The 25727-nt window shown below is 61.1% G+C and overlaps 3 protein-coding genes across 5 annotated transcripts; 2 read left to right on the top strand and 1 right to left on the bottom strand.

The window, feature by feature from the left end:
• Nucleotides 1-3425: 3425 nt before the first annotated feature.
• Nucleotides 3426-9044, top strand: HMG20B (high mobility group 20B). 2 transcript variants are annotated; one of them, XM_027049236.2, is made up of 10 exons: nt 3426-3525; nt 3802-3857; nt 4207-4315; nt 4852-5055; nt 5696-5816; nt 6154-6200; nt 6459-6531; nt 6807-7022; nt 7652-7784; nt 8362-9044. In XM_027049236.2, exons 2-10 carry the CDS (start codon nt 3820-3822, stop codon nt 8372-8374), a joined length of 954 nt encoding a protein of 317 aa, XP_026905037.1. In that variant the 5' UTR covers nt 3426-3525; nt 3802-3819; the 3' UTR covers nt 8375-9044. The 2 variants fall into 2 exon arrangements, with proteins under 2 accessions (XP_026905037.1, XP_053076094.1); XM_053220119.1 differs by lacking the exon at nt 3426-3525 and adding an exon at nt 3544-3562.
• A 2711-nt stretch (nt 9045-11755) lies between these two features.
• On the top strand, nt 11756-15396 carry GIPC3 (GIPC PDZ domain containing family member 3). Its single transcript, XM_027049222.2, has 6 exons — nt 11756-12131; nt 12849-13034; nt 13182-13362; nt 14491-14603; nt 14912-14993; nt 15105-15396. The coding sequence occupies exons 1-6, from the start codon at nt 11907-11909 to the stop codon at nt 15254-15256; spliced, it is 939 nt and encodes a 312-aa protein (XP_026905023.1). The 5' UTR covers nt 11756-11906; the 3' UTR covers nt 15257-15396.
• A 2915-nt stretch (nt 15397-18311) lies between these two features.
• On the bottom strand, nt 18312-25036 carry TBXA2R (thromboxane A2 receptor). Of its 2 annotated transcripts, none has more exons than XM_027049233.2 (2): nt 23077-25036; nt 18312-18862 (listed from the first exon to the last, which is right to left on the bottom strand). In XM_027049233.2, the coding sequence occupies exons 1-2, from the start codon at nt 23860-23862 to the stop codon at nt 18617-18619; spliced, it is 1032 nt and encodes a 343-aa protein (XP_026905034.1). In that variant the 5' UTR covers nt 23863-25036; the 3' UTR covers nt 18312-18616. The 2 variants fall into 2 exon arrangements, with proteins under 2 accessions (XP_026905034.1, XP_053076092.1); XM_053220117.1 differs by lacking the exon at nt 18312-18862 and adding an exon at nt 20471-21261.
• Nucleotides 25037-25727: the final 691 nt, after the last annotated feature.

The following is a 25727-nucleotide window of genomic DNA, read 5'->3' as shown; positions in this document are numbered from 1 at the left end:
TATGTTGCTAAGAAAAAGCAAGGGGGCCCGCCTGGCTGGCTCTGGCGGTGGAGCGCGCGCCTCTTGATCCCGAGGTCGTGAGTTCAAGCCCCCATGTTGGGTGTGGAGGCTACGCAAAAGAAGAAAAAGAAAAAACGATTCGTAGTTTGGGGGCTGAAAGGATCTGCTCTTGAAATGCACGCAGGATGTCAAGTCGAATCGGATAAAGGCTGCTACTCGCAGACGTCGCTTGTTGGGGGGTGTGGGGGCGTGTGGATCGCATGAAATGGACTGAATCCACTGCAGATTGGACCGAAGACGCTTTTGTAATTTTTTCCAGAAAATGTCCGTGCCACGAGATGTTTTGTTTTGTTTGTTTTTTTTTTTTCTCGATGCCAAGGAGCTGCAGATTGCCTTCAAAATCGACCTCAAAACACTTCATTGCTGGGGTGCCTGGGTGGCTCAGTCGGTTGAGCGTCCGACTTCAGCTCAGGTCACGATCTCGCGGTCCGTGAGTTCGAGCCCCGCGTCGGGCTCTGGGCTGATGGCTCGGAGCCTGGAGCCTGCTTCCGATTCTGTGTCTCCCTCTCTCTCTCTGCCCCTCCCCCGTTCATGCTCTGTCTCTCTCTGTCCCAAAAATAAATAAACGTTTAAAAAAAAAAAAAAACCCAGTTCATTGCTTTTCGATGGACCAGAAGACCCCCGCCCCTGGATTTCCTCAGGTGGTACCTTGGGAGTGGGGAAGACAGTTTCCAAGGCAACGCAGGTCACTCAAGCCCGAGGGGGCGGGGCTTGGAGGGCGCGGCTTCCCCCGCCTTCCAGCGTGGACTTGGCACCTGGATTGTTTCTAGCCGAGCGGCGAGAGGCAAGGGTGACCGACGAAGCAACAGCAGGGGCTGGATGGAGTCCGGGTCCGTCAAAATTCCAGGGCGCGGTCCTCTTACTCGACCCTGGGCTGCCTCGTAGGAAAACAGGTTTACTGAGATTTAATTCACGTGCCATATAATGCATCCATTTAAGGTGTGCAATTCCGTAGTTTTTAGTATATTTATAGCTATGCCACCAGCACTGCGGGCTAATCTTAGAACATTTTGATCACGCCGAAGAAACTCCGCACCCATTAAGCAGTCTCTCCCCACTCGCCCTCCCCACTCATTCCCCAGCCCCAGGCAACCACTCACTTCCCGTCTCTGTGAAGCTGCTTGTTCTGGACATTTCGTATGAATGGAGCCACACACTTGTGATCTTTTGTGGCTGGCGTCTTTCACAGAGCATCATGTTTTCAAAGTTCACCCTTGTCGTAGCGTGAGTCAGCAATTTTTTCCTTTTTATGGCTGCTAATAGTCTATTGAACGAAGGGACCACATTTTGTCTGTTTACCCATTGGATGGGACACTTGGGCTGTTTCTACTTCTCGGCCGCTGCGAATCATGCTGCTGTGAGCATCCGCGTACACGTTTCTGTGTGGACGGGCGTTTTCGATTCTCTTGGGTGGATCCCTAAGAATGGGGTTTCCGGATCGCGTGGGACCTTCATGTTTATTTAGTGTTTCGAGGCGTTGCCAGGCTGTTTTCCAAGCGCTTGAAATTTTCTGCATTCACTCCTTTGTGTATTCAGCAAGTATGTAGCGAGCAGCCCATAGGGGCACTGCGCTAGGGGTTGGAAGCCTTAAAAACCACCTGCCCCTGGGGCGCCTGGGTGGCTCAGTCGGTTGAGCATCCGACTTCGGCTCAGGTCACGATCTCGCGGTCCGTGAGTTCGAGCCCCACGTCGGGCTCTGGGCTGACGGCTCAGAGCCTGGAGCCTGTTTCACATTCTGTGTCTCCCTCTCTCTCTGCCCCTCCCCCATTCATGCTCTGTCTCTCTCTGTCTCAAAAATAAATAAACGTTAAAAAAAAAATAAAAAAAATAAAACCACCTGCCCCTAAAAGAGCCACTTAGGCCAAGTCACGACGTGCAGCTTCATACCTAACCTAACAGCAGTTGCCCCAGAAACGTTAAGTCTTAAAGGGTCAGTCGGGAACTTTCTCATAAGCACCAAGTAGGTAATTTGTCTCCTGGGCCCTCTGCACCTCAAAGAATGAGATAATCTGCATAATAAGACTTCCTGCTTAGAGAAGTGACCTTGCGTGGGACAATCCTTTCTTTTCTTTTGCTAAGAACCTCCTTGCCCCACCCTGCTTCCCATAGAAACCTTCCATTTTGTACAACTCTTTGAGCCCCATTCACGAATCCCTTAATAAAGCCAATTAGCTCTTCAAATTCATTCCGTTCAATTTTTGTTCTTTAGGGGCCCCTGGCTGGCTCAGCCATAGAGCAGGTGACTCTTGATCTCCAGGTGGTGAGTTCGAGCCCCACACTGGGGGTAGAGATTACTTAGATAAGCAAATAAAGCTTAAATTTTTTTTCTTTTGTTGTTGTGCTGTAGCAGAGGAAACAAACGTGTGGAGAAAAAATAAGACAGGGTGTACGGGGGAAACCTCATCGAGAAGGTGACATTTTAGCAAAGACCTGAAGGAGACCAAGCCGTGAGCCTGGCCGATAACCTGGAGGAAGGGCACAGCAGGTGCAAAGGCCCAGAGGTGGGAATGAGTGAAACGGACATGTCTGTGTTTGAGGAGCAGCAAGGAGGCCGACGGAGGAGGCGGATGAGGGCAGGGAGGTGATGTGGGCAAGGTGTGTGAGGTCTAATAGGACGTGGTGCACAACCAGTGACCCCAACTGTCATCGCGGGAGTAGGGCAGTCCCAGGCAGACCATAAGACCACGCTGCCGCCTGGGGCCCCCCAAAATCCCAGAGCAGAGCCTCCTGCCCCTCCATGTTAACGAGGTTCTTGCAGCCTTCCTGTCCCAGCCTCCTGGTCCTAACCATCGTGCAAGGTCCCCATCGCACAGGAGGGAAAGCCGCGCACGTCCCCGGGAGGCGGGGAGAGCAGCCCCTGCTGGCTCAGGGCAGGACGAGGCGCAGCTGGACTCCGGAGGCCCTAAGTTCAGGGAACGGAAAGCTGACTTGCCCGCCAGGTTTGCCAGACACTGAGAACAGGTCCCACCTAGTCCTGAGGCAGGGGGCTGCCGGGAAGGACCTTAACCCTTTCCCTAGCAACCTGCCGCTGTCTCCATGACAACTAGGGAGGGGCCCTATCTGGCCCGGCAGGTCCGGGATCCCGCAGGGGCGGGGAGTCTCGCCTTCACGGGGAGAGGAGGAACCCGAGCCGCGCCTACTAGCCCTTTAAGGGGCTCCGCCCTGCGAGGCCTCAAAGCGCCCTGATTGGCCCCGAGAGCGGCCGAGCGCAGCCGAACTTGACGCACCCGCCCGCAGTCTTCCCTCTCCACCTCCCACGCGGCCCGGCGACTACCCCAGCCAATCGCCGACCGGCGCGCCAACCCTCATCTGCATGGTCACACCCCAGGGAAAGACTGCACCCAATCCGACAACTCGAAGAGGCGGCATTAGCATGCCCGAGGCGGGGCGAGCGGCAGGGGCGGGCTCGGGGCGGTTGGTTGGAGCGTCGTAGCAGCGGAGAGGTCCGGGAAAGTTTCTTTGGAGGTGAAAACAGCCGCGGAACTCTGGGCCCTGCGAGGGGGTGGGGGCGCGGGGGTCCTGGGGCTGGGGAGAGGCCCCCCTCGGACTGGAGGAGGGTGGGCCCGGGCCTTCCGGGGGACCATCGCCCAACAAAGGATCCCCGGGGCGCCCGCCCTCGAGGGCCTCCCCGCCCCTGGATCCGGCCCCCCCCCCCAAACGCCCCGGGCCCGGCATTCCGGGGGGCTCCCCCGCCGTCGGCGACTCGGGCGCCCCTCACTCGGCCACGCGTCTGCCTTCCAGGTGGGGCCGGGAGCGGCCATGTCCCACGGCTCCAAGCAGCCCGGTGCGGCCGCCGCGTGAGTGCGACATCCCCTCCCCCAGCCTACTCGGGGCTGCAGCCCAGCCCCCGCCCGCCCTGTCGGAACTCCTGGACCCCCGTCCCCCAGGGTCTTGACTCCCCCCACACACACCCGGGTCAGGACCTCCCCGGTGGGTCCCCGCCGGCCTCTTCCCCCACCCACCCCTGCCACTCCCCGGCCCAGCCCCTCCCAGGGGTCTCTGCCGCCCCTCTCGTGCTCCTGCCCCGTCCCGCGAATAATGACCCCGTCGGACGCCTGCCCCCAGGACTCAGGCCCCCTCAGTGCCAGCTCCGCGGTCGGGGGTGGAGGTGAGGGTGGGGGTGACCCTGGCGTCCCGTGGCTCCAGGCCGGCGGGCGGCAAGGCTCCGGGACAGCACGGGGGCTTCGTGGTGGCTGTCAAGCAAGAGCGCGGCGAGGGCCCCCGGGCCGGCGAGAAGGGGTCCCACGAAGAGGAGGTGAGAGTCCCTGCACCGTGATGGGGGGAGGCCCTGGGTCTCGCCCACCGCCTGGAAGCTCCACCCCGGGCCAGATTTGAATTCGCTGTGGCTCCGCCCACAGCCCAGATTTTCCTCCCAGATCTGAGACCCCCGCCCCGTGCCGCATGCCACGCCCCCAAGGGGATCCTCAGTCACTGGGTCCGGGCCCCGCCCGTCGCCCAATACGGCTCCGCCCACTGCCCTGTGGGAGGCACCTTCCCATCGTCCTATGGGCCTTTGCTCCAGCACAGAAGCCACGCCCAGACCAGAGACCACACCCACAAGCCCGCCCCATCCCTGGGCCGAACCCCGTTGCAGATGCCACGTGCCCCGTCTCTCCGATCCCTCACCCCCGGCCGGCGCTCCCCGAACCTCCCCCCTCCCCGCCTCTCCCAAACCTGACCCTTCACCAGGCCATACCTCCGGGCCCTCTCTCCTTGGATAGGCCCCGCCCATCCCTCTAGCCCTGCCCCAGCCCTCCAGGCCCCTCCCAACGGCGCGGTGCGGTTCTGCAGCCGGTGAAGAAGCGCGGGTGGCCCAAGGGCAAGAAGCGAAAGAAGATACTGCCGAATGGGCCCAAGGCACCAGTCACCGGCTACGTGCGCTTCCTGAACGAGCGGCGCGAGCAGATCCGCACCCGCCACCCGGATCTGCCCTTTCCCGAGATCACCAAGATGCTGGGTGCCGAGTGGAGCAAGCTGCAGCCTGCAGAGAAGCAGGTGGGACGGCGGGGGGCGGCGGAGGGGGCTGGCTCAGGACCACTGACCTTCACCCCGACCCGCTGGACACTGCTGAAGCCATCCCACCCCCCAAAGGACCCTTGCTTTGTTGGGCCCTTGCTTCTGCCTGAGAGTTGACCACCCATGAGCTCTCCCCAGCATGCTGAAGCGAGCAGGGGAGGGTGGCAAGAAGAAACGGAAAGTCAATAACTAACGTGGATATGTCTAAAGAAGCAGGGGTGGGGGCTGGAGTCTTATGCGATACCTTCCGAACTTCAAATCCTGGTAATTAACTGAAAGTTGCCACAACATCACGGGAACAAAAAGCACCACCGGTTTGCACCGTCTAAGTGGGATTTCAACAAGCAGAATGGGTGCGGGAGGGCAGTCCAGCCCACGGATGGGAGGCTGCGGTCAGAAGGCAGGGAGTGGTTTATAAAGGCGGGAGTCCGGGGGGGAGGAGGGAGGTCTCTGAGCAGCAGGCTGAGAAGCCAGGTTTTCCCTCGAAAGGCGGGCGGTAGGGAGCTAGGGGCAGGTTGGGCACGGTGAGCTGAGTGATGGAGATGGCGTGTGGCCTTGGAGGCCTGCCTCCCGTGCCCCTGGGCCCGGCCGAGCCTCCTACCGCCCCCCCCCCCCCCAGCGGTACCTGGATGAGGCCGAGCGGGAGAAGCAGCAGTACATGAAGGAGCTGCGCGCCTACCAGCAGTCAGAAGCCTACAAGATGTGCACGGAGAAGCTTCAGGAAAAGAAGATCAAGAAAGGTGCGAGGGGACCCAGCCCCCCAGGCAGCTGGGTCCGGGCTCTGAGTCAGGCGACCTGGGCAGACCGCCCCGCCCTCCATGGGGCTCTCGTCCCATCAAGACGAGAGACCCCCTAACCAGACAGCTGTGAGTGAGCAGGGCCGGGCGATGCGGACGTGGGGGTACGCAGACACTGGGGGGCCCAGGCAGGAGCCTGTCCCAGGATGAGTAAGGCTAACGCGGGGAGGGGAGGAGGGTATCCCAGGCAGGGGGAACGGCACTTGCAAAGCAATGGGGGGCGGGGGGGGGTCCGAAGAGACCTGCCAGGCTGATCCTGCCCTCCTCCCTCCCCAACTAGAAGACTCGGGCTCTGGGCTCATGAATACCCTCTTGAACGGACACAAGGTAAGTGCTCCTCCTCCAAGGACAGTGCCTGGGCAAGAAAGGTCTGGAGGTCTTTAGACCCCTGGGTGAGCCAGAACCAACCGCTCACACTCACCGGAGGAAGCGAGTGTCCCGCCTCCAGGCGGAGGTGGGACAGCCACATCCTGGGAATGTTGTTACCCAGATGGCCAGAGGAATCCCTCCCAAGCTTCAGGCACGCCCCAGAGGGGTTTTGGCTGCCCTCTCCCCCAAAATCGTCACCTTGTCCTGTCATCCCAGGGTGGGGACTGTGATGGCTTCTCCACCTTCGACGTCCCCATCTTCACTGAAGAGTTCTTGGACCAAAACAAAGGTGAGCACTGAGCAGGGGTTCTTGGGGAAGGGGGTGTTGGGAGAGTGGGTGGGCCCAGGCGGGAGGTAGCAGGCCCCCGGGGGGGGGTGGGGGGGGAATCTGCCTCTCCAAGCCGAGGTGCCTACGTCCCGCAGCCCCCACCCCCGGAGCTGAGGTGTGGGGCTGGAGGCAGAGCAGTGACAGACGGCCAGACAGGGGGGACACAGCTAAGGCAAAGGCCCGGCAGAGGGAAGGGAGGTAGCGCCAGGCTCTGATCCGGCTCCCCCATGCCGCAGCGCGGGAGGCAGAGCTGCGGCGCCTGCGCAAGATGAACGTGGCCTTCGAGGAGCAGAACGCCGTGCTGCAGAGGCACACGCAGAGCATGAGCAGCGCGCGCGAGCGCCTGGAGCAAGAGCTGGCGCTGGAGGAGCGGCGGACGCTGGCGCTGCAGCAGCAGCTCCAGGCCGTGCGCCAGGCGCTCACCGCCAGCTTCGCCTCGCTGCCTGTGCCGGGTGCGGAGGCCCCGCCCCGCCCCCGGCCCCGCCCCCGGCCCCGCCGGGCCGCCCAGCCCACACCCTCTATCTTCCGAGCTCCGCCCCTCCGGCCCCACCTCCTGGCCCCGCCCCCGCCGGCCCACCTGGCCCACACCGTTTATCTTCCGAACCCCGCCCCGCCGGCCCCACCCCCTGGTCCCACTGGCACCGCCCCCAACTGCTTCGGGCCTGGAGCCCCGCCCCCGCGACCCGCCAACCCCGCCCCCGGCCGTTCAACTCCGGCTCCGAAGGACCCCTCCCCTTCCCGAGCAAAGCACGCGCCCACCGCCCCCCTCGTCTCTGGCCTTCCACGCTCTGGCCTGAGTTGACCTCGGTTACCTCCTCGCCAATTTGTCCCCGCCTCCCCCACCGCGACCTCGCCCCCACCACTTTCCATTTTCTGACCCCTTCCCTCAGCCGACCTGGATCTTTCTGGGTCTAGACGTCTTGATCCCCCACCCGACCCCACTGACGCGCCGCGCCTTTGGCCCCCTCCCCGGGACCCTGCCCTTGCAGACCCCCCCCCCATTCTCTGACCTCCGCTTCCGGGAATCCCCGCCTGCGTGGACTGCCGCGCTGGGCTCCCGTGACCAGTTCCTTCTCTCCAGGCACGGGCGAGACGCCCACTCTCGGCACCCTGGACTTCTACATGGCTCGGCTGCACGGCGCCATCGAGCGCGACCCCGCCCAGCACGAGAAGCTAATCGTCCGCATCAAGGAGATCCTGGCCCAGGTCGCCAGGTGTGTGCCGGGGCGAGTCCCGGGGCTCTGCTCAGTCCAGGGGGGGCTGTCCGGCCTGGGGCTTGGGGGGCTGCCTGGGGCTAGACGTGCCTTGGCGGGCCCCGTGGAAATGACTGGATCTCACCCTCCACCGTGGTTCCCGGAGTCTGTGGGCGCTGCCGGGTGGGATCCGGCCGTGGGATCTTATTCCGAGGCCACCGCCCACAAGGGAAGCTACCAGGTGGGGCTTGTTCGATGCAGGGGGCCGGTGGTCGGACCACTGTGGGGCGCTGATGAGACCGGGTAGCTTATTCACACTGCCGGGTGGGATATGCCCGTCCTTCTTGGCCAATGAGATCCACTGTGGGGGGGGGAGGGGGGCCTAGGACTTCCTACAGCCGCGCTGCTCCGTGGGCTTTTCGGGGTGGCTCCCAGCTGCCTGGATTAGGTGGGATCGACCCCAGGCCCCCTTCGTGGCATCTGTTTGGAAGTGCTGAGGGTTGGCGGCTGGCCTGTAGTGACCCCTGGGATGGGAGTCGGGGCTGATAAATGGTGGGGGGCCCCATCACGAGTCCCCCCCCCCTCTTTCCCGTCACAGCGAGCACCTATGAGGGTATCCGCCGCCCCATGGATCCAGAGAAGACCAAGCTCTGGTCACGGCCCCTTCTCCTCACCATGGAGGAGGATTGGGAGTCCACCTTTTGGGGCCGTGCCCAATCCTGCACCTTGGGGGCTCCAGCCCCCCTCAAATTAAACTTCTACAGCCTCCCTCTAGCTTTCAACTTCCCCAGCACCCCGAACCCAGAAAACCACCTGCTGTACGAGGCACATCTAGAACCCAGAGCCCCGAGGTCCAGCAAGGCCTGCTCACCTTGCATGTCACACTACAGGGACATGGGGACACCACACACGGGCCGCGTAGCCCAGGACACGGGGGGGGCCCCACGGCAGCTTGCACATCCAATGTGGGGAGGGATGTACCTACTATACCGGGTCTTGAGGACCGAGCCCTGGGACACAGGAGAGAGACAAACCCACAGCTGACACACTGGGACTCCCAGCAGGTGCTCCCCACAAGCGCCCCCACGTGGGTGCGCAGCAGGGACAAGCCTAAACTCCAGGCGGGGCCCCCTGCCTGTCACCCCCAGATTCCTGCACCCCAGCGCCGGGGAGGCTGGTACCGGCCAGCCCTCCCTCATCCAGCTGAGGGGCCCATGTGGAGGCAGCCTCTGCCTTTGCTCAATCGGGACTTTTTAAATAAAAAGTGGAATTTGAATTCCAGGTTTGTGGATTTTGCGTGTATGTGTGTGTTGGGGGGCAGAGGTGGGCTAGAAGACGTGGCCCCCAGGACGCCCCCGTGCGTGTTCTGGACCTGCCCTCCCCCAGCGCCTGGCAACCCCACCTACCCACTGAACTGTCTGGATTTGCCTGTTCTGGACGTTTCTCACACATGGGGTCACGTGCTCTGCGGCCTTTTGGGTCCGGTTCCCTCCCCGAGCGTCCACAGGGCAGCGGGCCTCCTGTTCGCCGCTGAATAACATCCCGGCGTGTGGACGGAGCCCCCACGGTTGTCCATTCACCCGTTGATGCGCATTTGGGTTGTTTCCGCCCTTTGGCGGTTGTGAATCCTGCCGGGACCGTGTGCCTTCGGGCGTCTGATCGCCTGCCTGCCGTCGCGCGGGGAGAGAGTCAAGCTGCTGGCTCACGTGGTGATTCTGTGCCCGACTCACTGAGCGATCGTCTCCGAGACCGCTCGCGTCACGGAATATTGAAGGCATCTCGAAACTTCGGGAGGAGCATTTGACCAAACACCCGTATCGTGGATCGAATCGTGTTCCCTCAAAAACTATGCTGGAGCCCTCGCCCCGGGCCCTGAGCATGTGACCTTATTTGGAAATAGGGTCGTTGCAGATATAATTAGTCAGGGTGAGGTCATCCTGGAGCAGGGTGGACCCCTGAGCCAATATGACTGGTGTCCTTATAAGAAGATGAAGATTCGGACACAGACTTGGGAGACGGCCACGTGACCACCGAGGCAGAAATGGGAAAAATACAGCTGCCAAAAAGCGCTGGAAAGGTCCAGCCACCACCAGAAGCTGGGGCACAGGGGAGGGCTCTGCTGAGGTCTGTGGGGGACTGGCGGGGGGCGGGGGGGAGAGCGTGGTCCTCGCCCATAAACTGATTTCACACTTTGGGCCCCCGGAACCGAGAGTACATCCCTGTTAAGCCACCCAGCTCGTGGTGCTTTGTTATGGCGGCCCCGGGAGACCGACACAACCAGATAATGTCACCTCCCCAGCCCAGGTCCCTGGTCCCACCTCCTCTGGGCCCAGGTACGCCCACCCCGAATTTGCAGTCTGCCGGGCGGTTCTTGCTCTACTGTTAGCCCCTAAGTATGTCTTCCGAAAAGAGTACCGTTTTGGGGAGGGGGGGTTTCCTCGGTTTTTCAAGGTTTCAGAGTGTGCAATTCTGTGGTTTCTTGTGCGTTTACAGAGTTGTGCAATCAGCAGCACGCTCTAACTCGAAAACATTTCCGTCACCCCAGAGAAACCCCGGGGCGCCTGGGTGGCTCAGTGGGTTGAGTGCCCGACCTCGGCTCGGGTCATGATCTCACTGCTGGTGAGTTTCGGGCCCCACGTCGGGCTCTGTGCCGACAGCTCCGGGCCTGGAGCCTGCTTCGGATTCTGTGTCTCGCTCTCTCTCCGCCCCTCCCCTGCTTGCGCTCTGGCTCTCCAAATAAATAAATACATAAATAAACATTAAAAAGAAAGAAAGAAAGAAAGAAAGAAAGAAAGAAAGAAAGAAAGAAAGAAAGAAAGAAAGAAACCCTGTACCCCTCAGCAGTCACCACCCCCCTCCCACCTCCCGCAGCCCCTGGCAGAAACGAGTCCACTTTTTGCCTGTGGATTTGTCTGTTGTGGTCATTTCACGTAAATGAATCACACACTATGCGGCCTTTTGTGCCTGGTTCTCTCACTGAGTGTTGTGAGGTTGTTGTTGTTGTTTTTAATTTTTTTTTAATGTTTTATTCTTTTAATTATTTTTTTAACGTTTATTTTCGAGAGAGAGACAGACAGACAGAACGTGAGCGGGGGAGGGGCCGAGAGCGAGGGAGACAGAATCCAGAACGGGCTCCAGGCTCCGAGCTGTCAGCACAGAGCCCCTCGTGGGGCTCAAACCCGGGAACCGTGAGATCATGACCTGAGCCAAAGCCAGATGCTCAGCCGACTGAGCCACCCGGGCGCCCCTCTTTCCCTCCTTTTCCACCTGTAACCTGGAGGTCCCTTCATTTCTTCGCCAAAGACTGCTTGAAGGCCTGCTGTGGGCCAGGCACTGGGCACCCGGGATATGGCTGGGAAAAGAGAGGTCAGAGCAGCCGGCCTCCCGTAGCTGATGCTCCAGTTGTGGGGACGGCCAGCTGGTGTGTCAGCTGGTGCTCAGCACCAGGGGGAAGAATCTGGGGAAAGAGTTGCGAGGTGGAAGGAGGAGGCAATATTTGATCAAGTGGCAGAGGAAGGTGAGGGGGGCAACCAGTGGGTGACTGAGAGATGGCATTCCAGGCAGTAGGAACAGCGTGTGCAAAGGCCCCGGGGTAGGACTGGGCCTGGCCCATTGGAGGAAAGGCGGGGGGGCCCCCTTTGGCGGGTGCATTGTGAGGAGGGGGAGACCGGGAGGAGGGGAGGGCGGGAAGGAGTTGGGGCCGGTCCTGCAGGGCCTTGTGGGCCTCTGGAAGGACTTGGGCTTCTACCCCAGGGGAGGACGGGGCCCTGGGGGGCTGTGGCTGAGCAGGGACAGGAGGTGGCCGAGGTTATCCAAGGGTTTGTCTTCCCCCACCTTGCGGGAAGAATTAAATGAGAGCGCCTGGCAGAGACTGGGCGCTCGGCATGCTCCCTGGTGATCCGGGTTCCCCACCCCCACCCCCATCCCCGGGAGCGCACAGCTGGCCCTGCCAGGGCCCCGACACCTGGGGCCGCCCCCACCCCGCACCCCGCGGTGTCGCCTTCCCGGGCGGCTCGGATTCCCGGATCCCCTTACCCCAGCGGCTCGGCTGTCGGGCCCCGGGCCGGGGGAGGGGGAGGCTGCAGGAAGCGGCGGATCCGGCGGCGGCTGTGGCCCTGTGGCCGGGGTGGCCGAGCTCCGGCCATGGAGAGCGCAGCGGCCCCCGAGGCCCGGGGCGCCGAGGCCCCGCGCCCGCCCGCGCCCCCGCCGTCGCCCGCCGAGCCCCCAGCCGCGCCCCGCGCCCGCCCGCGCCTGGTTTTCCGCACGCAGCTGGCGCACGGCAGCCCCACGGGCAGGATCGAGGGCTTCACCAACGTCCGCGAGCTCTACGCCAAGATCGCCGAGGCCTTCGGGATCGCGCCCACCGAGGTGAGGACGCCGCGGCCCCGGAGCCAGCGCCCCACCCGTCTGACCGGGGGAGAGGGGTGGGGATCGGACCCCCGGGCTGGGGGCCCCGGCTCGCCTCCTCCCCCGATGGAGGGGAGCCGATCGCCGGGTCTCAGAGACGCATCTCCCAGATCCTGGGGTGCCCATACTCCAGGGACCCTCTTCCGTTAAAAGCCCTGGGCAGAGCCCGCCCTGCGCAAAAACAATGAGCATGTTTTAGGGTGAGCGGCTCCTTTAGATTGTCTGGGAGCCCACGCCGCCGAACCAGCCCGCAGCGACCCCAGCCCTGGGGTAAGCGCCTCTGTGGTCCCCGGGCGCGCGGCTTTCCAGGAGGCCGCGGGGTTCAGGGGCTGGGCTGCAGGGCGGTGCGGCTCGTAGCCCCCAGGGGGCGCCGGCCGATTCGGAATCGCCTGAAAAAGTTGGTCTGGGGTGTCGGGGCACCGACGGGGTATAACTGAACGTTTAGGGGTGAAGGAGGGCGCTCTTCCTGCGCAGGGCCTCCCTATCACCCCGTTCTGAGGATCCCGCGCCCTGCCCTTTCCCGTGGACCGGGATCCTGGCGGCTGGGTGATCAGACCAGTGGCGAGCCTCTTCGTGCCTCGGTTTCCCTCTCCTGCGCGCATCCCCCTGGTTGTCCTGCGCAGACAGAGGGCGAGGAGCACTGTCATTAACTCTGGGCTTCCCCTCCCCTCGGGACAGATCCTATTCTGCACCCTAAACAGCCACAAGGTAGACATGCAGAAACTCCTGGGCGGCCAGATAGGGCTGGAGGACTTCATCTTTGCCCACGTGCGCGGCGAGACCAAGGAAGTGGAGGTCACTAAGACCGAAGACGCCCTGGGGTTGACCATCACGGACAATGGGGCCGGCTACGCCTTCATTAAGGTGCCCACGCAGGGCGGGCGGCTTCCCGGGTGCTCCGGGACCTGGGATGAGCCACCGGCCCCCTCTGGTCTAACTGGGCTCTAGGGAGCTGGGGGCGGGGGTGTCGGAGGCTGGGGCAGCCCCGTGAGTGACTCTGGGTCCCTGCAGAGGATCAAGGAGGGCAGCATCATCAACCGGATCCAGGCCGTGTGCGTGGGCGACAGCATCGAGGCCATCAACGACCACTCCATCGTCGGCTGCCGCCACTACGAGGTGGCCAAGATGCTCCGCGAGCTGCCCAAGTCACAGCCCTTCACCCTGCGCCTGGTGCAGCCCAAGAGAGCCTTCGGTGAGGGCCCCCTGGGGTCCCCGGGGGCAGGTGGGGTGGCGCTGAGGAGCTCTTCCAGAAGTGGGTTGCCTGGAGGCCCAGTACACTGGAGGATGGGTGGGGAGGGGGAATGGGACAGGATGGAAGGTTCTAGAAGCCTCTGGTGACATGACGGGGAACTTCCGGCACTGTGTCGGGCACAAGTAGGCAGTTTCTAGATTGTTACAGCCAGCCGAGGGGTGGAGGTGTGTGGGGGTGGGGGTGGGAAGACTGGAATAGGATGAGAGTTTCTCAACCTCAGCCCGGTGACATTTGGGCCCGATCATTCTCTGCGGTGGGGGCCGTCCTGTGCGCTGTATGATGTTGAGCAGCACCCGCCCCCCCCCCCCCCCCCGGGAGGCTCAGTCGGTTAAGCTTCTGACTCATGGTTTCGGATCAGGTCATAATGTCGCCGCGGTTTCATGAGTTCGGGCCCTGAGTTGTGCTCTGTGCCAGGACTCTTTCTCTCTCTAAGTAAATACATAAACTTAGAAAAAACAGTCAGACAACGCTTAGCTAACGGAGCCACCCAGGCGCCCCTAGAGAGACTTTTTAAAAAGAGGAGAGGGGCGCCTGGGTGGCTCAGTCGGTTGGGCATCCGACTTCGGCTCAGGTCACGATCTCGCGGTCCGTGAGTTCGAGCTCCGCGTCGGGCTCCGTGCTGACAGCTCAGAGCCCGGAGCCTGCTTCGGATTCTGTGTCTCCCTCTCTCTCTGCCCCTCCCCCGTTCATGCTGTCTCTCCCTGTCTCAAAAATAAATAAACGTTGAAAAAAATTAAAAAAAAAAAAAAAGAGGAGAGATGGGGCGTCTGGCTGGCTCAGTCGGTGGAGGGGACGACTCTCCATCTTGGGGTCACGAGTTTGAACCCCGTGCCGGGCAGAGATATTTCTTTAAAAAAAAAAAAACATAAAAAAAACAAAAAATAAAGAGAAGGAAGATTTGGGGGAAGAAAGGATTCTCAAGCAGGGTCTCTGAAGATTCACCCATGGACGTAAAGGAGGGCTTTGAAGGATAGAAGGTTCTAGAAAGGCTCAGCGGGTAGCTTCCGAGGGATCCGCGGACGGGGATCCTGCGGAACAGATGCCCCTCCCCCACCGTGTCCCCCGCAGATATGATTGGCCAGCGGAGCAGAAGCAGCAAATGCCCCACGGATGCAAAAGTGACCAGCGGGAGGGAGACCCTGCGACTGCGTTCCGGGGGGGCCGCCACAGTGGAGGAAGTGGTGAGTGAAGGGGACGGGAGTCTCCAGGGGCTCTTGCAGCAAGCACTCCCCTGACTCAGTGCACCCTCGGGTAAGACCCTCCCCTTCGTCCAGCCTGGTCCCCCCCCCCCCCCCCCGCCACCTCCTGCAGGATGCCCCCTGGTCGTGTGGCAGGACAACAGTGGTGACACGGAGTGCTGACTCCTGCCAAGCCCCGCTCCCCTGTCACCTGAGGGGCGGGAGCCCGCGGAGGGGCTGGGCTGGAGTGACCCCAGGCTTCTGACCCTCTGCGGTGCTCCTCTGTCCGCCCCCCCCACCCCGCCCCCCAGCCCACCGAGTTTGAGGAGGAGGCGTCCCGGAGGGTCGACGACCTGCTGGAGAGCTACATGGGCATTCGGGACCCTGAGCTGGGTAAGGGGCCAGGGTAAGCCGGGTGGACCCTGGGGGGAGGACAGCCCACAGGGAGGAGGCAGGGGCCCCAGGGAGCACCCTCACCCACCTCCCCTCCTCTCTGGCCCGCAGCGTCCACCATGGTGGACACAGCCAAGAAGACGCCGAGCGTCCAGGAGTTTGCGCACCGTTTAGATTCCATCTTGGGCGAGTTTGCCTTCCCGGACGAGTTTGTGGTGGAGGTGTGGGCCGCCATCGGCGAGGCCAGGGAGGCCTGCGGCTAGTCTGCCCCGGGGCTGAGCGCAGCCCCAGCCCGGAGCCCAGGCCCCTGCCGCGGCCCTCCCCGCCGGTTCCCGAAGCCCAGCCCTGCGCCAGAGCCCAGGCCACCTCGGAGACTGGGCTCCTCTCTAGAACCCAATCCACTCCTGAGACCCTACCCAGCTCCAAAACCCAGCCCTCTTCTAGAACCCAAGACGGCTCTGACGCGAAGCCCAGCCCTGCAATCAAGTCCAGTTCTGGAGCCCAGCTACGTTTCAGGACACAGCCGAGCCCCGAGATCAACCCCGGTTCTGGAAGCCAGCCCGGATCTCTGACCAAGCTCTGCCGTAAAACTCGACCGGACTCTGGAACTCAAGACAACCCCGTGACCCGGCCGTACCCGGACATCCCGTCCAGTTCAGGACCTCTCGTTAGTTCTGGAGCCCGGGCCAGACTCAAGAAACAGCCCGGCCGCAGTGGCCACACCGGCCCAGGATTGGAAGAGGGCCCCCAAACCCAAGTCTGCTCACGAACCCAGACGCAAGCTGAACTTCGGTCCAGACCCACACCCCAGCCCTGCCCTGAAACCCAAGTGCCCTCAAGTACCCACTCCCAACCCGGGGCCCGGTCCAGTTCCGGTGATGATTCCAGCTCAGAGACGGAGCCCAGTTCTACGCCCCAACCTAGTGCTACAACCAGGCCCGTCTCCAGAATTCACACAAGCTCTGGAACCACAGCCCTCCCTGAGGCAAGGCCTGCCTCCCGAGCCCAGCTCGACGCCGAGCCCCGCTCTCACGGCAGAACGCAGACCAGCTCTAGAATACCATCGGACTCCGGGACCCAGACCGACCTCAAAGCCTGGGCAGTTTCCAGAGCTCAGTCCCGCTCAGGCACTCCATCCAGCTCTGGAGCTCAGCTCAGTTCTGGAGCACAGAGTGCGTCTGAGATCCCGTCTGGCTCCCCAGTGCAGTCCGTGGCTGAGGCCCCTCTAAGTTCCAGAATCCAGCTAAACCCTGGCATCCTATCTAGCCCTGGGACCCGGACCAACGCAGCAACAGACTTAAAGTCCACAAATCTATCTGGCGCTGAGAGCAGACTCAGTTGCAGGACGCAGACTTGTCCCAGAGCTCCGTCGACCTCTGGGACTCAGCTCGTCTCAGAAACCCTGCCGAGTTCTAGATGCCAGCTCCAAGCCACAGCCCAAGGCAGCTCTGGTATTGAGCTGAACTCTGGGAAGCAGACCAGCGCTGGAACTCAGCTCATCGCTAGAGCCCAGCCCAGCTCTGGAACCCAGCCCAGCTCCAGGATTCAGTTCAGCCCTGAGACCCAGCGCAACTCTGAAACCCAGAGCAGTGCAAGAACCCAGCCTATTCCTGGAACCCAACCAAGCTCCAGAAGCCTGATCAGTTCTAGAACCCAGCCCAGCTCTGACACCCAGCTCACTTCAGAGACCCAGCCCCGTGCAAGAATTCAGCCCAGCTCTGGAGCCCAGCTTGGCTCCGGAACTCAGTCTAGCTCTGAGACCTGGCTCAGCTCTGAGATTCAGCTCAGCCCCGAAACCCAGCTCTGTTCTAGAGCCAAGCCCAGTCCCAGGATTCAGTTCAACTCTGAGACACAGCCCAGCTCTCGAAGCCACACCAGTTCAAGAATACAGCCCAGCTCTGGAACTCACTTCAGTTCCCGAACCCGGCCTGTTTCTGGACCCCAACCCAACTCCAGAACCCTGATCAGTTCTGGAACCCAGCTCAGTTCTGAGACCCAGCCTGCCTCAGAGACCCAGCCCCGTACAAGAATTCAGCCCAGCTCTGGAGCCCAGTCCAGATCCAGGATTCAGTTCAGCCCTGAGACCCCACCCAACTCTGAAACCCAGAGCAGTGCAAGAACTCAGCCCAGCTCTGGAACTTGCCTTAGTTCTAGAACCCAGCCTGTTTCGGGAACCCGATCCAGCTCCAGGACCCAGACCAGCTCAGAGATCCAGCTCAGCTCTGAAAGTGGGCTCCACCTACAGATCCCTGGCCTTGACCTTAGAACCCAGGCTGATCTCACTTCTCCAGCCCCCAGAGCCCTGACTCTGGCCCCTAGCACAGTCTCTCGGCCTCAGCCCCGGCCCCATGATCTGGTACATGGAACCCAGACCGACACCGGCCTGAGCCAAAGCCCAGCAACTTCCTACCCGGCCCCTCGGCCACAGATCCCCTCAGCCCCCGCGAAACCAGCCCTCTTCCCCAAGCCTCGGCTAGGACCCCAGAAGTCCCCCCCACCTCCACCATATCTGTAATCCCTAGTTCTGCCCCCAGGGAGCCCCTCCTGCATTCCCAGCCCCCTGAATGCCTGGCTCAGGGACCTGTCCCCTCCCCCATGTTCAAGGAGTCATCAGAGCCCCTCCCCCACCAAGGGGAGCTATAGTTCGAGGATGACTTCTGTTGGCCTCCGTGGTCTCCCCCATCCTGTCTCCTGCCCCTCCCAGCCTGGGTCCCCCCTGGAAGCAGCAGGTGACCTCATTCCCCCAGCAGGTTGCAGGGGCGGGGAGGGGGGCGGGTGGTAGGGAGAGTGGAAACAGGGGCTTTAGTTTCACCGGGGCCTGGCTCTGAGAGCTGTAAGCAGATCCCAGGTCTGTGGAGTGGAAAGCTGGCAGGGGTGGGGTGGGGCGGGGGGGGGGGGAGGGGGAGGGGCCTGCGGGCAGGAGGTGGAGAAATGGGGAGCAGGAGGGGAATTCTGTCCTCACGTACCTCGAGGGCTCACGGGAAATAAAGGCACCTCCCACCCCGGCAGCTGGATGTGTCATTTCTGGGGGGAGCTCCTGGGAAGACAGAGGAAGGGGCAGGCAGGAGGCTTTAGGGGGCTGACGTGACCACACCGGGTGCTTCTCAGGCGTCTACTCTGTGCCAAGCTCTTTGCCAAGCGCTGTGCATGAGCTCTGGCACCTGCACGAGCACACACACACACACACACACACACACGGGTGGTAAAGGCTCAGTCCTCTGACCCTCCCATGGATGTTTATTGAGCACCTGCTGTGGGCCAAGTGCCTTCTGTTCAAGGCCCTGGGGTCTGAAGTGGTGTAAGCTTGATGCTGTAAGCAGGTCGTGTCGGGTCCAAGGGCCCCCACTTCTGGAGGATTTCTGGAAGGGGAGGCTTGCAAGTCTGATCTCCTCAGACACCCACCCCACAGGCCTGCCCACCCTTCCTGGGGGGGGGGGGAGAAGGGACGGGAGGGGAAAGGGGGATCAGGGAGGACTTAGGGAGTCCCCAGGGCGGATGGAGGACAGCCCGCAGGCCTGCCCCCTTCAACGTCTCGGTCCTTCCGACGCTCCCGGCTCCTGGGGCTTCAGAAGAGACCAGCCGTGACCCTCGGGAGCGCCCCGTCCGGCTGTCCCCCTCGGGTCCTACTGCACCGTGGGCCTCAGGGTGAGCTGGGGCTGCAGGGACAGCGACCTGGGCCGGGCGCCGAGGCGAGGGTGGAGACGTCGGATCACGGCCCGGCGGAACAGGATGTACACCCAGGGGTCCAGGATCTGGTTCCAGGTGGCCACGCGCAGGTAAATGAGCAGCCGTTGCTCCGTGGCTCGGGACAGCTGTCCGGTCGGGCTCATGGCGGGCGGGCTGCGCAGCACCGTCTGGGCAATGAACACCTGCCGGGGGTCAGAGCGGTTAGCCAGGGACCCCGCCGGCCGCCAGCCCTGCCCCTCACCGGCACCTTCCCTGCGGGCGCCCCCGCCCCGGGGGCAGCTGAGGCCAAGTGCTCCTTGTGCCCCGGCTTTGCTGTGTGACCTCGGGAGAGCCGCCTGACCTCTCTGGGCTGCAGTTGATGGAGCTGGAAAACAGCACGCTTTTCCTGCCTGTCCCTGGGGCACAATTAAAAATGGTGGGAAAGAAACAGAAACCTGGAGGGGGAAGCAGGCGGAGTCACCGTTCCTGCCACAGCGTTATTGTTCGATTCGTACGAAAGGTAGAATACAACATTGGACTATAAAGTTGCCCATGAAATACTTAATTTTTTTAGGTTTATTTATTTTGAGAGAGAGGGAGAGAGAGAGAGAGAGAGAGAGAGCCAGGGAGGAGTAGAGACAGAATCCCAAGCAGGCTCCAGGCTCCGAGCCATCAGCACAGAGCCCGACATGGGGCTCGAACCCACGAACCGTGAGATCATGACCTGAGCCGAAACCAAGAGTCAGACACTTCACCGACTGAACCACCCAGGCGCCCCTAAATACTTAATTTTTATATCATATATTTTATTTCAAGTAATTATATCTTGCATTGAGATTCATATTTTATGTAATTATACTTTATATGACTTTATGACACAATTTTATATTAAATAATTCTATATTAAACTTGTATACTGAATCATTTAAGTATATTCCATTACTGTTGACATTTTTGTTTAATATTACATATGTCATGTAAGTTATTTACAAATATATGATACAACGAATAGCTAATATACTGTTAATTATAACATATAGTATTTAAAATATATATTACAAGTATAATCATATAACTAACTGTATCATTGATACAATTAGATATAAATGATAACTCAGTAACAATGTAATAGTTATAATGTATATTTTGTAACTATAATGAAAATTTATGTTAAGCATAATCATAATTCACATGATGTTAAATTCTTATATTAAAATAAACTGTTATATTGAAATTATATTAACATTGGGACACCGGGCTGGTTCAGTCTAAGGAGCCTGTGACTCAGTCTCAGGGTTGCGAATTCGAGCCCCACGTTGTGTGTAGAGATTCCTTAAAAATAAAATCCGGGGGGCACCTGGGTGCCTCAGTCAGTTAAGCCTCCCACTTCAGCTCAGGTCATGATCTCACGGTTCGTGAGTTCGAGCCCCGCATCGGGCCCCGTGCTGGTCAGTGAGGAGCCTGCTTGGGATTCTCTCCGTCTCCCTCTCTCTCTGGCCCTCCCCTGCTTGTACTCTCTGTCTCTCTCTCTCTCAAAATAAACAAACTTTAAAAATAAAGGTAAAATAAAATCTTTAAAAACTTGTATTTATATTGTTTCCTGAGCACCTACTGTGTGCTGGGCAAGGCTGGGGGCAGACAGATCGGGCCCCTCCGGCGTGGGTCCGCAGTCCCCACCAGGATGGTGGCCAGGCTGTCAGAGCGTGCGGGTGGGGGTGACAGAGCCACGGTGGAGGAGGGGTGAGGCCCGCAGGAGCCCAGAGCGGGCACCTGAGCTGACCGCGGGGGGAGGGGCGGTGACCGGCTGGCAGGTGGCAGTTTCCCCAGGTGAGTTTGCAGGGAGCGTCTGGGGGCCTGTCCTGGGGGGCGATGGGAGCCAGGGGAGGCTCTAGAGCGGGGGGGTGGTCAGGGGCCAAATCTGGCCCTCCGCCGTCTTTCTGCCTTCTTTTGTTCGCTTTGTTCTTTGCTTTGGTTTTGTTGTTACGTCGAGCATGTCCTTCCATGTGGGAACAGTGGGAGAAAAAAGAGAAAGGAGCATATCTGTGGCACGTGAAAACGACATGGGATTCAAACCTTGGCGTCCACGAATGGAGCCCAGGGGCACAAGCCACGTGCATGTTCCCCGTCCTCGGTGGCTGCCTCCACGCTCCCTGGGCCGGGCCGAGTCGTTGTGACGGAGACCGTGCCTGGCATATTCACCGCCCGGCCCTTTCTGAGAAAGCTTACCCCCAAAGGGGACTCAGGAATTGTTTCGTGAGGCAGGGATTCTACCCGGGATGCCTTCCCCCTTCGGTCTAGCGAGTGAACTCCTATTCATGCGTCAGAGCCCCAGTTCTGACGACTCGGAGCAGGACGGAGCTCCTTCTGGGTGTTACCAAGAGCCAGGAGGCTGGAGGGCAGGGTCCTCGTTGGCCGACGGCTGTGTGTATCTCGGCCAGGGGAGGGAAACAGGGAGCCTGCGAGGAACCCGTTCCCGGGGTGGGTGCCAGCCACAGGCACCTATGGGTTCCCGTGGGAGCGTCAGTTACAGGATGGTGCGTCTGGCTGACGGGTGCTCCTGTCCTGTCCTCGGCGTGTCCCTCCCAGGCCTGTTCTCATGGATCTGAGAACATTACGTATTCAACTCATTACTAGTAGCATCCCTCGCATGTACTGGGCAGCACCTGAGTCGGGTCCCTCCCCCTCTGCCCTCAGCCCTGCAGGGCTTCTCCCTCCCCCTCCCCCCCCCCCCGGGGGGAGAAGCCCAAATTCTCCCCTCGGCCCCCCAAGGCCCTCCGCGACCTGTGCCCGTCCCCTCTCCGCCCTCCCGTCCTCCCTCCCTCCCCCTCCCCCGCTCTGCTCCAACCACACAGACCTCCGGGCTGTTCCTCCCACACACTAGGCAGGGTCCTGCCTCAGGACCTTGGCCCATGCCGCGCCCGCTGCCTGGAATGCTTTCGCCCTCGGAGCTCCACACAGCTCACCCCTCTACCATGTCTTTGCTCAAATGTCACCTTCACCAAGAGGCCCCTGACCAGGGTCTGCCCTCCAGCCTGCAATCCCTTGGGACAGACGCCCAGAATGGGCCCTGCTCCGCTCTGAACCCTTGGAGCTGGCTCTCTGAAACACGGATAGGAGTTTAACTGCTAGACAAAAACCAGGAAGGCGTCCTAGGTAGAATCTCGCTGAATCACTAAACGACTCCCGAGTCCCCTTTGGTGACAAACTTTTTCTTAAAGGACCGTATAACACTCGAAACGCGGTCTCTGTCGCCACTCAGCTCTGCAGCATGAAAGCCACGTGGAACCGAATGGGCGCGGCCGTGTTCCAACAGGACTTTCTTTCTGGAGGCGGAAATGGGGACCCCGTGGCATTTGCACGTGTCACAAAATATTATGGGTCTTTGTACCTTTCCTCTAACCGTTCACGCATGCAAGACGTTCTAGCAAAACAAAACAAAACAAAAAAAGGCAAAAGCAAGAACAAATTCGCGATCTTTCCATTCGCAGGTTGTTTTGTTTTGTTTTGTTTTTGGGGTTCTATTTTTAAGTGATCGCTGCACCCGACGTGGGGCTCGAACTCACGATCCCGAGACCAGGAGTCGCTCGCTCCACCGGCGGAGGGAGCGGACTAAGTTCACGGCCCGCCTGCCCCGCTGGCAAGAGCTCCCAGAAGCACAGGATCTCTGCTGTGTCCTCGGTGCCTAGAGCGGAGCCTTGTACACAGGAGTCGCTCATGACACGCTTGTTGGAAGAACAAATGAATGAGCGAGTTCATTTCAACCTCACCATCACGCTTTTGGATCCCCGTAACCAGACAGCAAGGCTGGAGGAGGGGAGCCCGGAGCCAGAGTCACACGGCAAGTCCTTATGGGACGTGGGCTGGGAACCGCGTGTCTGACTTCAGACGCCAGACTCGTCCCGATCAAACAGAGACGGAAAGATAACCACCCTGAATGGAAAGATTACGCCAATCACTCGCAGGGCTTGGGCCCAGCCTCCCCGACTCGGAAAACCTGGGCAGGCCTGGGTTCCAGCCCAGAACCAGGCACGGAGGAGACTCAGGAGATGTTTGATGATTCAGCGACACTACCTAGAATGGCTTCCTTGGCTTTGTTAAGAAAACTCCTATTCATCCCTCAAGACCCCAGCTCCCACGCCCCTCCCCTGGGAAGCCTTCTCTGATGCCCCAGATGGAATCCTGGAGCCCCTCCCTGGGCATCCCTATCGTGCCCCCGGTCTGGGGGTTATCCGCACCCCGCTCGTGAGCTCCTCGAGGAAGGACGCCCGAACCCTGGGGTCCGTGCCCGCGTTTTCCCGGGCGGGTGAGAACCGGGAGACCTAAATCCATGTGGCTGAGCCCAAGCCCGGTCACCAGGAGCGGCAGGAGCCCCGAGCAGACCCCCCTCTGCCCACCCCCCCCCCCGCCCGCCACTCACCAGCAGCGGCATCCAGCAGATAGTGGCCACCACCATGATGCCCGTGAGCTGAGCCATCATCTCGACCTCACAGTCCCGTGGGCGCTGCTGGGCGGCCTCCTGGCCGTGGTAGACGTGGCACAGAGTGGCCACGCTGATCGTGTTGAGCAGGAAGGACAGCCCCACCGAGAGGCCGCCCAGGAGCGAGAACAGCAGGCCGAAGGCCACGTCCCCAGGCTGGGCGCCGAGCGTCAGGAAGCACCAGGAGCCGGGATACTGCACCGTGTAGCGGCCCACGCCCAGCAGGGGCAGCAGGCCCAGCGCCAGCGCCGAGGCCCACACCAGCCCCACCGTGGCCCAGGCGCGGCGCCCGGAGGCGGCCGCGGGCCGCGAGAAGGGCCGGGTGATGCCCAGGTAGCGCTCCGAGGCCATGGCGGCCCCCAGCCACAGCGGGCAGAGGCCGAAGAAGACCATGACGACGCCCATGAACTGGCAGAGGCGGCAGCCGGGGTCCACGGCGCGCCAGTCGAAGAGGATGGCGTGCTGGGCCACCACGATGGCGCCGGTGACCAGCAGCCCCGCGAAGTCGGTGAGGACCAGGCCGCAGAGGAAGGTGAGGAAGGAGGAGCGGGCGTGCGAGCTGCCCTGCCGCGCACCGGCCAGCACGCTCAGGGCCAGCAGGTTGGACGCCAGGCCCACGAGGCAGAAGGAGGCGGCGAACCAGGGGGAGGCGATGAGCCGCCGCTCCTCCAGGGTGATGTTGGTGGGCCGGAAACAGGGCCCCAGGGCGCTGCCGTTGGGCCACATGGCGCCGGGTCACCAACCCATCGGGCCGGGGGCGGCGGGCGGGGACGCCGGGCACACCTGGGGGAGCAGGCAGAAGGAACGCCGGTGAGTCATTCTGCCCTTGAATCCGCGCGGGCCTGGCGAACTCCTACGCGGGCTTCAACGCCCCAGTCCAAATGACCCTCTTCGGTTTTCTTTGTTTTTATGTTTGTTTATTTTGAGAGAGAGAGAGGAAGAGAGGCAGCACGGGCAGGAGAGGGGAGGCTACGGATGGTGACACCACGACACGAGCCGAGATCAAGAGTCGGACACTCAACTGACCGAGCCGCCCAGGCACCCCGAATAACCCCTCTTCGAAGAAACCTTCCCCGACTTGCCTCGCTCCCCGCTCAGTAGTATCACTAGCCGTACCGCCTCCAACCCTGTCCTGCCCCGGTGGCCGTGACCCTCAAGGGTGAGGACCACTGCCGTCTCCTCTGTGACCCCTGGAGACCAGGGTGTCAGAGAAGAACCCAGAGAGAGGCCCTGCGTTTGAATGGCAGCCCCAGGCACCCCCAGCGTGACCCCAGGCGAATGGTTTCTTCCCTCCGGGCACCACCGTCCCCTGTTTGTCACCCCTCTGAGCCCCTGTCGCCCCTCTGAGCCCTTGTCAGACTGCAGAATCCAGGATGGGTGGGGAGACTGGATGCGTCCAAGGTGAGGAGGGCAGCTGGACGTCGGCCAGAGGTCCCGGCTCCCAGGCCGGCTCTGAGGTCAGCCTCTGGGTCACCAGTTGTCGCGCACGCATGGCGGGGGGCCCGACACCTTCCGCGTTTTAGGACGACGCTTCCTGGCACATGTTGCAATCGGGCGAATTCTTCCCCGCCGCCCCCGTTTTCAGGGCATTGTTTTCATAATAAGAAACAAACCCAGAAATCCGGTTCCATTCTGGGAACAGAAACACGGCTCATGGGCAGTGACAGACTCCCCGGGGATGGGCTATAAATGGCAGCGAGAGGGACCTGGTCCTCGCGGTGGGGCCGGGCGACAAAACCGGAGACATCTGGGCCTGACTTCTGCGAATGTGGACGAACACACCAGATGTGGGGACGTCAAGGAGAAATAAATTGAGAGATCATTCAAAAAACAGCTCCCGGTTCCCCCAAAGACAGGAAGGCTCCCTGTGTGGGCAGCAGGGGTTCCCGGGGCGGGGGTGGGGAAGGGCGGGCGAAGGCGGGCAGACGTGGGAGGTATGGCGGTGGCCGGGCAGGGAAAGCTCACAAAGGTCCTACTGTGACACCCATTTTGCAGAGGGGGCAAACCGAGGTCCCACAGCCTGGCCTGAGTTGATCTCAGGTGTAAACCCAGGTCTTGTTAGGGATAAATGCGTGTAAACGATTCGAAGCCTTGCCAATAACCAGATGGGGGGGCGTGGGGTGGAGATTTCCTTTAAGGGATAGGATTTTCTTTCTTTTTTTTTTGTTAATTTTTAAATATTTTTGAGAGAGACAGAGCATGAGCAGGGGAGGGGCAGAGAGAGAGGGAGACACAGAATCCGAAGCAGGCTCCGGGCTGTCAGCGCAGAGCCCGACGCGGGGCTCGAACCTACAAACTGTGAGATCATGACCTGAGCCGAAGTCGGGCGCTCAACCGACTGAGCCACCCGGGCGCCCCCAAGGGATAGCATTTCCTACAAGTGGGTCAGATTGGCCTGGGGTCCAGGCCTCGCTGCCTACCCTCTCACTGACTCTGGTCTAGTCGCACGCCTCGTCCCTTCCTGTAAGGGGCCTGATGACGGGAACGAGTGGGTCCGAGTACAGGGCTCAGGGCCTCGTGGGTGCCCTCAGGGTGGTGGCCGTGGCCACCTTCCCACGTGTTCCCTGCTGTGCTGGCCTGGTCCCTCTGCT

The sequence above is a fragment of the Acinonyx jubatus genome, chromosome A2 (assembly GCF_027475565.1).
Source record: "Acinonyx jubatus isolate Ajub_Pintada_27869175 chromosome A2, VMU_Ajub_asm_v1.0, whole genome shotgun sequence".
Taxonomy (NCBI): Eukaryota; Metazoa; Chordata; class Mammalia; order Carnivora; family Felidae; genus Acinonyx; species Acinonyx jubatus.
Note: the sequence above shows the minus strand (reverse complement) of the source record. Positions and strands in the feature narration are given on the sequence as shown.

What these genes read in the sequence shown, in the direction of transcription:
- HMG20B (XM_027049236.2), top strand. Translation starts at nt 3,820, where the DNA reads ATGTCCCACGGCTCCAAGCAGCCCGGTGCGGCCGCCGC. An exon ending in TGCAGCCTGCAGAGAAGCAG is followed by an intron (nt 5,056 to 5,695) that starts GTGGGACGGCGG and finishes CCCCCCCCCCAG; the next exon opens with CGGTACCTGGATGAGGCCGA. An exon ending in CGCCTCGCTGCCTGTGCCGG is followed by an intron (nt 7,023 to 7,651) that starts GTGCGGAGGCCC and finishes CCTTCTCTCCAG; the next exon opens with GCACGGGCGAGACGCCCACT.
- GIPC3 (XM_027049222.2), top strand. Translation starts at nt 11,907, where the DNA reads ATGGAGAGCGCAGCGGCCCCCGAGGCCCGGGGCGCCGAGGCCCCGCGC. An exon ending in CCGGCTACGCCTTCATTAAG is followed by an intron (nt 13,035 to 13,181) that starts GTGCCCACGCAG and finishes GGGTCCCTGCAG; the next exon opens with AGGATCAAGGAGGGCAGCAT. An exon ending in CATTCGGGACCCTGAGCTGG is followed by an intron (nt 14,994 to 15,104) that starts GTAAGGGGCCAG and finishes TCTGGCCCGCAG; the next exon opens with CGTCCACCATGGTGGACACA.
- TBXA2R (XM_027049233.2), bottom strand. Translation starts at nt 23,862, where the DNA reads ATGTGGCCCAACGGCAGCGCCCTGGGGCCCTGTTTCCGGCCCACCAAC. An exon ending in TCTGCTGGATGCCGCTGCTG is followed by an intron (nt 18,863 to 23,076) that starts GTGAGTGGCGGG and finishes GACCCCCGGCAG; the next exon opens with GTGTTCATTGCCCAGACGGT.